Here is a 10,861-nt window from a genome sequence, read left to right as displayed (position 1 = left end):
TCCATTTTCTCCATTATATTCTATGGCTCATTATGCCTTATGGCTTTCTTGTCTTTTATATTATTTGGGTTTTTTGTGTTCATATCACATCAATATTGGATTTGTATTGTATTGCAACAGCCTTATATATTTTTTATAAATAGTTTGTATTTGTTGCAGGGATTCCATTCTCAAGAACACATCAAAATAGAGTTATATAGAGTTCATATTCTTCAAGTAATGAAAACCCAAGTCAGAGTGGTATATTATGTACTCCTTGGATAAAAATGGTGTTCAACATTATACTTTAGGAGAGGATGTCTACACTATATATTTGTACATTATGTTCTAATTACATACTTACAGATTAATATTTTAAAATATATATTATTAATACAAAATTTGACAAATCAATCATTAAAACAATCATCTATTTTTCCACCAAAGGAAGGGACTCTAGCTCTTGCAAAGCCCTTGTTAATACTAGTGAAAGATATACATTCTCTGGCCATGAGTACATATCAATATCATTTACAAATTAATAATAATAAGGTAAATTATTTGTATCTTAAAGCCTATAGGATGTAAAATGTATCAAAGTGTTTGTCCTGCAAATATATAACGAAGTCTTGAATATTTCATTTTGCTTTGTTTTACCATTGTTTCAAATGAAAATAAAGGAAATTCAGTTGAGTAGATCTCTTAGAGTTGAATCATATTTTTCCCTATGTTTTTACCACTAAACATAGAACCGAATGCCTCCAAGAAGCTATCTATACCTTGCTTCATATCAACTCTGTACTTTAACTTGCCCTGTTTTGTGTAGCTCATCACCTCCTCTCTAAATTGATCCATTTGATCCAAATGATGCCCTACTCTAAATCCTTGCATCTTTGCACATTTTCCCACTAGGTTTAAGAGGTTTCTTACTCCATACATTTGCTTCCAATCCTATATCCACAAGAAGGAGAAGCCATAATAAGCACTTCTCTATTTATGAAAATGAAAAGCCTAATTTATGTTGATATACTTATTGACAGGAGGATTACCTCATTATATTGAGAAATCATTCCACAAACAGGGATGCGAGCATACATATCGATGTGGTTGAGAACAGCTTCCAGCATCCTCCCTCCAACATTCTCAAAGTAGATGTCTATCCCTTTTGGGAAGTACCTGCTCCTCATATGCACCATTGTTAGTAATTACTATATTAGCAAGCTTGTGAATCATGTAATGAAACTACCCATTTAGAAGTAGAGATGCTAATGTGCAAACCTTACTTGCTCAAAGCTGCATCCCAGTCTGTTTCAGACTTATAATTGAAGGCATCATCAAATCCAAATTCTTCTTTTAGTACCTTGACCTGCAAATTAAATGTCCACCATCCTCAGAGAGTGGTGGGAGGGCATTGTTTATGTTGTGAATGTGTTTCTTATAACGCCCACAAAAATATTCTCGTCATGCCAATGCTTATATCAAAATGTATATTCAAGCAAGTATTTGAAATTGCAATGCAGAGTACCAATGCTTTCTATCACAGTTCTAATCTGATATTTATGAATGGATTTGACCAACCATGTCTTATTTGAAGAACAAAATAGAGTTCTGAATCCCTTGTACTGTTGTTGTTATGCCTGCATCTATATAAAATATTACCTTTCTAGCATTTCAAAATATTCTTAGCACTATAATACAATAATAGTATACGGCAAGAACAGGGTGGTCTCATATTTTGTTAGCTTCCCTCCAATCTAAGCAGAGTTAGGTCAACAAAGAAGCAGACATAATATACTTAGAAAGGATCTTTTTCTTATTGTGATCATTTTATGTATTTTACTGTATTACTAAAGCGGCCAACATCTACTCTATTAAAGTTCAGCCTGTTATCACATCATTACTCTAGATGTTATGCATTTTTCCTGTCTTGTCTTTCTATGCCTCTTTAAAGCCAGTAAAATTAAATTTCTCACAGTTCTTAGCTAACTATGGAAAAATATAAATGGAAATTTTGGTAGAGGAACCAGAAAATACAGGTACAAAAACTATGTCTCTTTTCTGACCAGCCCTAAATTTTGACCGGAAAATAGAGTTACAAATTTCATTTATAAATAAAAGCCTACAGATCTGAAAGTGTACATTGCATCAGAACTCTTCCTTGAAAATATTAAATAATCTGATAGGGGAACATCAGTTTTAGGCTGAATGTTCTGGTCTAATTTCATGTACCTAGAATTCTTAAATCATAATTCGGATTTTGTCAAATTTTTCGGTATATTTATGTAGGTGAGTGAAGCGCTTAAAGCTAAGATTTTGACATTTGGATAGTCACAGATCTCTCTGTAGGGTTCATGGAGCGCAAAGTGGTCCAAAAGTGTCATTTCAGAACACTCACCCGATACCAGCTATGTTCAGGCCCCAATAGCCGTTCACTGAAAAATGTCAAACCTTGCAACTAAATGTTCCAGTAGTCCTTAGGAAATGTTCCAATGGTGGTGCATAAATAGATCAATCACAAACTGAAAAGGTTAAAAAACGATCCACTATTAATACATGTTATTAGTACATATATTTTCAGTTTTTAGATTCTTTCAAAAGTAATAATTGAAAGATATCTCCTTTTGAAAGATATCTATGACAAAAACTGTAATGATTATGAAACTTCTCTATCGATATTGAATCTTTCCCCCTGATCTAAGCTGGAAATATCCATTCCACCTAATTCTTCAGAAGTAAACCAGATCGTTGTAATTCCCCACTCTCCACTCCTGACATTTTAACTTCAGAACAAATCCATTATAAGGTTCAAACTGAATATGGCCTACCTTTTCATCACTACTTGTGGCACCAACAACACGACAGCCATTAAGTTTAGCAAGCTGCCCTACATCAAGCCCCACTGCACCTGCTGCTGCAGAAACAAATACTTGCTCTCCAAGCTTAGGTTCTCCAATCTTCATCAGCCCAATGTATGCCGTTAACCCAGAAGAACCTATTATCACCAAAATTGAAATAAAATCAAAATACCTAGAAACCCATACAATTTCATCCTAAACAAAGAGTCATTAATGTCAATTACCTAGAAGCCCCAAGTAATGGGGCAATGGAGCCACATCCGGATTAAGCTTTGTGAGGCCCGATCCAGAGAGCACTGCATACTCAGCAACATCAGAATATCCGAGCACAATGTCACCTTCTTTGAATTGTTCATCAGCAGAGGCCACAACTTTTGAGACTGATTTAGACACAATCGGCTGCAATCAAGGATGAAAGTCATGACTCAGTGATCAGCATATGAAAACTTGAGATTCCCCATATACATATGAATCATTCGTCTGCACTCAAGTGTTTTGTTCCCCTATTTGCTTCATGGGTTTGAATTTTATCAACCAAAATCTCAGAAGCAAACAATCTTCAATGGAAAGAAACAAACACTTTCCTAGGGCTTAACGACATCAAACCCCATTTCATCTTAGTAATCAGAGTAGGAAAGAAATTCGGACCTGACCCAATTTCAAGCTTTGAAGAAACGAACCGGTGCCTGTAATGATCCCATCTTTTGGCCTTCACGTTCTTTTAGTAGTTGACCAAGTGTGTGTGCGTTAGCCTTGTTCTACATGGTCCCGAGGGCTATCGAAGGGTTTAATGGGATCCTGGAGTGTTTTGGCCTAGTCATTTCCAGTTTGGGCCAAAACGAAGTTGATTTACTCAGTTTCAGGCATACTTACTATTTTTAGTAAGTCGGCAGGACACAGTGCAGGTCAATTTTGGTGATTGGATTCGATACTCCTCGGTGAGAGCTTTCCGATGAGCTATCACTCGCATTATTCGGAATCTGATTGCTAATACATTTTAATGCCTGAAGTTTTATAAAAGTAACGTCTAATTTAATTGTAAAATATTAAAGTGTTACTTTAATATTTATTTTATGGTGATGTGTACCCAAGGGAGACATAAGGGGTATTTTAATATATGTTTTATATATTACACATCTTTTATCCCACATTGCCCGTATGAGTTGAGCGAACCTTTGGGAATAGAATAAAAGGAAGCATTTGTGGCATTTGAGGACGTCTATCCTCTCTTGTAACATTCTAGACGTCATTCCCTTGGGGTTTGGCCTTTGGAATTCTTTCTTATTGGCTTCATTATCAGGCAGTTTAGTTGCATTTCCGGCTACAGGCAGATTTGATATTTTGCCCATATCTTCTTCACTACTTGTCTGACGCTTATGCCGCTTGGAGGGAATGGTATTATGAAGGTAGTGGACTGATTGAAGGACAAAGTATTGTAGCAGCAAGTTCGTAAGCATGGGCTGGAGTATTATGACAATATTGCTGAAGTAATTAGTGAGTTGATAAATCTGCCATGTATTTGGTTTTATGAATTCTGAAAATAACATTTTATTAGCAGCCGTTCATTTCCACTTTGCATATTATTGTAGTTTCTTTCTAGGTTGAATATGAGAAGAAATTGGTGTGCGAGTTGCAGCTTTGTTCTTGGCATTTGAGGACGTCTATCCTCTCTTGTAACATTCTAGACGTCATTCCCTTGGGGTTTGGCCTTTGGAATTCTTTCTTATTGGCTTCATTATCAGGCAGTTTAGTTGCATTTCCGACTACAGACAGATTTGATATTTTGCTCATATCTTCTTCACTACTTGTCCGACGCTTATGCCGCTTGGAGGGAATGGTATTATGAAGGTAGTGGACTGATTGGAGGACAAAGTATTGTAGCAGCAAGTTCGTAAGCATGGGCTGGAGTATTATGACAATATTGCTGAAGTAATTAGTGAGTTGATAAATCTGCCATGTATTTGGTTTTATGAATTCTGAAAATAACATTTTATTAGCAGCAGTTCATTTCCACTTTGCATATTGTTGTAGTTTCTTTCTTGTTTATGTTGTATGATACCAATTCCATGCACGAAACACAACAAACAAATAAACGTTTGATTTTCAGAGTTATAAGGGGTTTTAAGAAATTGAATGCAAATTGTTTGACATAATTCCTTTCAGCAATTTGGTTTAGTTAGTTGGGACATCCAAGGGTGTCCATTACAGTGGTATCAGAGCTTGCTTACAAAGTGTTTCACGAAGTTATAACCAGTAGGTGCCCATTACAGTGGTATCAGAGCTTGCTTACAAAGTGTTTCACGAAGTTATAACTAGTAGGTGCCCATTACAGTGGTATCAGAGCTTCCTTGCAAAGTCTTTCATAAAGTTATAACCGGTGGGTGCCCATTACAGTGGTATCAGAGCTATAAGTATTGCCATCCTGTGGAGATCATATTGATAGCCGGATAAAGATGTATATTAGTCCAGATCAAGATGTGATGTTCAGACAGTTATTGGGTACATTAGAGAAGAGGCAACGTATGCAACAGGAGCAGAATAGGCAAATGGATATGATGTTGCAGCTTATGGCTAGACAGATGGGCATCAACATTGATGATTTGTATGTTGCTCCAGAGCAGAAGGTAGTCAATTTCTCAGATGGGATCGAGACACGTATAGAGCCAGCCAGCTATGATGTTAGTGATGTGGGCATTTCGGCAGAGTCAGTAGAGACATATGTGCAAAGTCAGGAGACCACATATGAAGCCTTGTCAGGGGATGATGATGTAGCAATAGTGGAATTAGGAGAATGCGAGGATACTATCATATCAGCAGCCACTTCTATGTTAGTTGAAGCATCCAATGAGGAGTTTAATGTTAATGTTGTTCCTATGTCCATATATTTCGATGCGGCAACACCTATTGTTGATACAGTTAGCATGAGTACATATGGTTCACCTACAACTACATCTTTTTCAATGCATGATGGTGATAATATGCTTTCCAGTCCAATATATATTATGTGGATGGATAAAGGGAAGAAGACGTTTCATAGATCTTCTATGGAGTTGCCTTATGATGACATTCTGACTTCATCAACACAAGTTTTGAATGCTAGGCTACAGGGGTTGGTCCTGATGATGCGGGTTTGTAATTGGTTTAACTTCCATATGGATATCACATATTGGGATCCAGGTGGAGGTTGGAGTCCATTATGTTACTTAATTGCTTGAGGACAAGCAATTTCAAGGAGGGCGGATTTGTAATGATCCCATCTTTTGGCCTTCACGTTCTTTTAGTAGTTGACCAAGTGTGTGTGCGTTAGCCTTGTTCTACATGGTCCCGAGGGCTATCGAAGGGTTTAATGGGATCCTGGAGTGTTTTGGCCTAGTCATTTCCAGTTTGGGCCAAAACGAAGTTGATTTACTCAGTTTCAGGCATACTTACTATTTTTAGTAAGTCGGCAGGACACAGTGCAGGTCAATTTTGGTGATTGGATTCGATACTCCTCGGTGAGAGCTTTCCGATGAGCTATCACTCGCATTATTCGGAATCTAATTGCTAATACATTTTAATGCCTGAAGTTTTATAAAAGTAACGTCTAATTTAATTGTAAAATATTAAAGTGTTACTTCAATATTTATTTTATGGTGATGTGTACCCAAGGGAGACATAAGGGGTATTTTAATATATGTTTTATATATTACACATCTTTTATCCCACATTGCCCGTATGAGTTGAGCGAACCTTTGGGAATAGAATAAAAGGAAGCATTTGTGGCTTCATTAGATAGGTTGAATATGAGAAGAAATTGGTGTACGAGTTGCAACTTTGTTCTTGGCATTTGAGGACGTCTATCCTCTCTTGTAACATTCTAGACGTCATTCCCTTGGGGTTTGGCCTTTGGAATTCTTTCTTATTGGCTTCATTATCAGGCAGTTTAGTTGCATTTCCGGCTACAGGCAGATTTGATATTTTGCTCATATCTTCTTCACTACTTGTCCGATGCTTATGCCGCTTGGAGGGAATGGTATTATGAAGGTAGTGGACTGATTGGAGGACAAAGTATTGTAGCAGCAAGTTTGTAAGCATGGGCTGGAGTATTATGACAATATTGCTGAAGTAATTAGTGAGTTGATAAATCTGCCATGTATTTGGTTTTATGAATTCTGAAAATAACATTTTATTAGCAGCAGTTCATTTCCACTTTGCATATTTTTGTAGTTTCTTTCTTGTTTATGTTGTATGATACCAATTCCATGCACGAAACACAACAAACAAATAAACGTTTGATTTTCAGAGTTATAAGGGGTTTTAAGAAGTTGAATGCAAACTGTTTGACATAATTCCTTTCAGCAATTTGGTTTAGTTAGTTGGGACATCCAAGGGTGTCCATTACAGTGCCAAGATCTGTCATAAGTCCTCTGAGATATGGGTCCACAGATATCCACATATTCTTCACTGTAACCTCGCCTTGTTTGCATCCTTTAATGTCCAATTGGGTTTCCATGACATTGAGGTGATCTTGTGTTACAGGCCCTTTATTTGCATATGACAACAATATAACCTGCTTGTTCTTCACAATGGTATCCCCCATTTTCAGACAGCTCGGGAGCTTTCCCGGATCATGTCACAGATGCTTTACAGGAAATTTAACTAGTTTGAAAATGACGAGACTAAACGAGAAAACACTCCAGCATAGAACCACGATTTTTCAAAATGTGGCTGGAAAATTCTTGGCATGTTCATTTAACCAATATTTATGTAGCATCTAAAGTGATTCGTTTACTTAAATATTAGTACATAAGGCAGGAACTAATGTTCGAGGTAGCCCCCAATTCATTTCGCCGATGGCTAACTAGCCCACCGACTCGTCTTTATTATATTCTGTTTATTAAATTAAAAAATAAAAAACAGTTGTATAATAATTTTTAAATTAATTACTAAATTATAAAAAATGATTTAATCTGAATGGCAAATTTAGTGTTGTCGTACGGTTTGTTTTTTGACAAATAAAGCGATCAAAACAAGGGGGTCGGCTCTTATAGACAAAAAGATGGTAACCAACACACCAATAGCAAAGGTCAGCAGAGTACATTATAGCCACAAAAACAAACTAACAACCAAAAACACCAAGCAAAAGCAAAACAACTATAGATCTAACCCAACTACAAATGTTCAAAGTATACTACCATAAACAGTAACATCTATTCTATAGTAAAGAACTATAAAACTAATCAAACTACTTAAGTTCAGAATATAAACTATTGGCACAATCAAGCCAACCAAAGTCTAAGCAACAGTTGAAAACCAGCAAACCAAGTAGCAGCAAGATAACATAAAACAACTAAGATCAAAAGATCCCCCAGAACTACTATCTTATTTCTCATATTTTTCCTCTCCTTTCCCAGCCAGTAGAACCCGAGCCCAATCTTCAGCAAGAAACTTATACAGGAGTTTATTATCCTCCATGTCCATTCTTGTTTCATCTTTCTCCTATACCAGCAATTGGAGGGTGGTAGCAGCAACATGAGTGACCTTTAGAGTAAATTTAGAGGAGTAGTACCCTTCCTCTAAAACCCTGATCCTTTGATCCAACTGAGCAAGCACATCCTTTTGTTCCTCCTCCATCTCCTTGTTTTAAATTTCCACCTTCTTATCCCCCTCTTTAGCTTTTGCCACCTGGATGTCATCCTGCAAAACTTGCAAGTTAGTAAAAACCTTGGTTTTTTCCTTGATTAGAGAGGAAATGGTGATAGGGGAGGTATCCACTTTGCTACTATCCTCACAAAAGGTAATTGGTTGCACGGTAAAGCTAGCGGAAACAAGGGTAGTCTGATTTGTGATGGCATTACCAGTAGACGCCTGAGTGTTTCTGGCAAACATCTGGGCATTATCAACAGAATTCTCACTTTTCTCTTTCCCTCTTTCCCCTTTTCTCTCTTGGAGTCAGAGTGTTTCTCCTCCTCTTGCTCCCTATCATTGTTCTCAAAGCTCTCCTCTTCCTCCTCTTCAACCTTGAACCTATTGGACTTTTGCTTATACCTTGCTTGGGATTTTGCAAGCCTTCCTAACCTTCTCCTACCCTTTCCTCCTCCCTCCTACTCTGAGTCCTTCACCTCCACCTCGACCAGCTTCTCAACCTTGATCTTTTTACAACCTTTTTGTTCAACAGCCAATTCAGGGCTTTTCTTTTTCTTATTATCTCAATTAGGGGAGGGCTGCAGGGTATGGATTCTGGTACCAGTACTAGTACTCGGAGGGGAATTCTGATGGTGGTGCTAGTTGTTAACCACAACAACCCTAGGGGGGAAGGGGGCAAGATGGATTTGGTATAATCAAAATATTAGGCCTTGGTGGATGATGGTGAAATTATGCCCCTTATTCCTCTTCTCCCTAACATCACTAACCATATCTTGCAAAGAATGTAACAGAAAAAATAAGATAGAAATGAAATCTCTATTTCTAAAATGATTCAAGAGGGGAAAGTGGTAGTAATAATAAACTCCAAACTTGCCTCCAAGCGTAAGGTATTTCATGAGCACCAAGCAGACGCCATCCCAAGGAGCCAGTAACTTATCCCTCCTAAATCCTCCCCTGTAGTGCACTGGTTCTTCATCATCAACAAAAAAACTACTCATACTGGCCTCATCCACCCTTTTCATGACCTTCTTCCATTTTTTCCCTTTCATGGATAGCCCAGTGGCCATAGCAATTACATCCTCATTCACTTGGAATGTAATACCATTTGAAGTGACCTTATGATCACTCCACCCTTTCACGAACTGGAGAGCACAATTTTCATCATACCCTGCCATCGCCTGCATATAAGGCAAAAATCCCCCTTCCTTTAACAAGAACTAGGTAGCCATCCTGTCTTTAAAATTTTTAATCTTAGTGGGCTCCAGCCTATTCAAATCTCCACCCATTTATTCCCCACTAATTTCTGAGTCTCCCACCTCAGTAATGCGCATTTGAACCTCCTTTTCATTAATCTTTTTGTGAACAATGTTAGCCCAGATCCGCTCTGCAATGAACCAAATAACTTTATAGGATCGTTTTCAAGATGCTTCAAAATCCCATTCAATTTCATTATGGGATTCATGCATACCTAGCATCATTATTTTAACATCCCTATAATCTCTTACAGCCTCAGTAATGATATTTTTCGTACTTCCAAAAAGGAAGTTATTTAAGTTTTGCATTATGTTACCATAATGGCAAAATAACACACCCCTTTAATTTACATTCATTCATTATTTGATTGGTATGGTGGTGTCTCCTCATCTTTCCCCTCAAAATTTTATTAAATTTAGCAAAAATTGCCTTTTTTGGTATGATATTGCCAAATTTGGCACTGACCTTTATATGCATAGCCATATTTAACTTATGCTTCCCCCTCTTTCTCTACATTTCAAGGTCTTAATGTCTTCCTTTAGATTTTTCATGCTTCTCCAACACGTCATTGCCTTTAATTCAAAACCCATGGTACTAGTAGCATTCGCCACCATATTTCCTTCCCTGTATATGTGTTGCAACTAGACTTTCTCCATCCCTTCTAATATGTGTCTGATGTCCATGATGATAATATGAATATTCTAGCATGGATGGGAAACTCCCTTTACCAAATCAATAATTAATTTAGAGTCATCTTCTATAGTTATTTCTTTTATTTGCATTTCACTGATCAACTGAAGACCCCAAAATAGAGCCATCGCTTCAGCCAAATTATTACTTCCACTCCTAACTTTCCTAGAATAGACTAATAGCACATCTCCATCTCCATTTCTCAACACTCCACCTGCTGCTCCTATACCCCCTTTTGTAGTACCATCAAAATTTAACTAAAGTTGCATTAGAGTTGGCAGTTTCCATCTTGTTTGTTGTCTCTTTAACACTTTAGAGTTATCAAAACAGTAAAAATCCCCTTGTATACCCCATTTCTCTGCTATTTGACCTTCTTTCCTATCTAGTTCTTCTTTCGGTGTCTTACATTTAGCAATTCTTATATTTTCCTTCAACAATTTCTCCACAATTTCCATGAC

At 37.2% G+C, this 10,861-nt stretch overlaps 1 protein-coding gene across 1 annotated transcript; it reads right to left on the bottom strand.

The window, feature by feature from the left end:
- Positions 1 to 581: 581 nt before the first annotated feature.
- Positions 582 to 7,593, bottom strand: LOC149561647 (2-alkenal reductase (NADP(+)-dependent)-like). Its single transcript, XM_089825226.1, has 7 exons — positions 7,221 to 7,593; positions 3,483 to 3,520; positions 3,059 to 3,233; positions 2,805 to 2,971; positions 1,263 to 1,345; positions 1,029 to 1,155; positions 582 to 930 (listed from the first exon to the last, which is right to left on the bottom strand). Exons 1-7 carry the CDS (start codon positions 7,411 to 7,413, stop codon positions 682 to 684), a joined length of 1,032 nt encoding a protein of 343 aa, XP_089681352.1. The 5' UTR covers positions 7,414 to 7,593; the 3' UTR covers positions 582 to 681.
- Positions 7,594 to 10,861: the final 3,268 nt, after the last annotated feature.

Source organism: Cupressus sempervirens, chromosome 4, assembly GCF_028749045.1.
Source record: "Cupressus sempervirens isolate cs-2001-9-10 chromosome 4, ASM2874904v1, whole genome shotgun sequence".
In the NCBI taxonomy this organism is placed as follows: domain Eukaryota; kingdom Viridiplantae; phylum Streptophyta; class Pinopsida; order Cupressales; family Cupressaceae; genus Cupressus; species Cupressus sempervirens.
This window is presented reverse-complemented; position numbering and strand designations above follow the sequence as displayed.

Coding starts and splice junctions, on each gene's coding strand:
- LOC149561647 (XM_089825226.1), bottom strand. CDS start 7,413: ATGGGGGATACCATTGTGAAGAACAAGCAGGTTATATTGTTGTCATAT. Junction 3,521..7,220: donor AGGACTTATGACAGATCTTG/GCACTGTAATGG, acceptor GGATCATTACAG/GCACCGGTTCGTTTCTTCAA. Junction 2,972..3,058: donor CCATTACTTGGGGCTTCTAG/GTAATTGACATT, acceptor TGGTGATAATAG/GTTCTTCTGGGTTAACGGCA.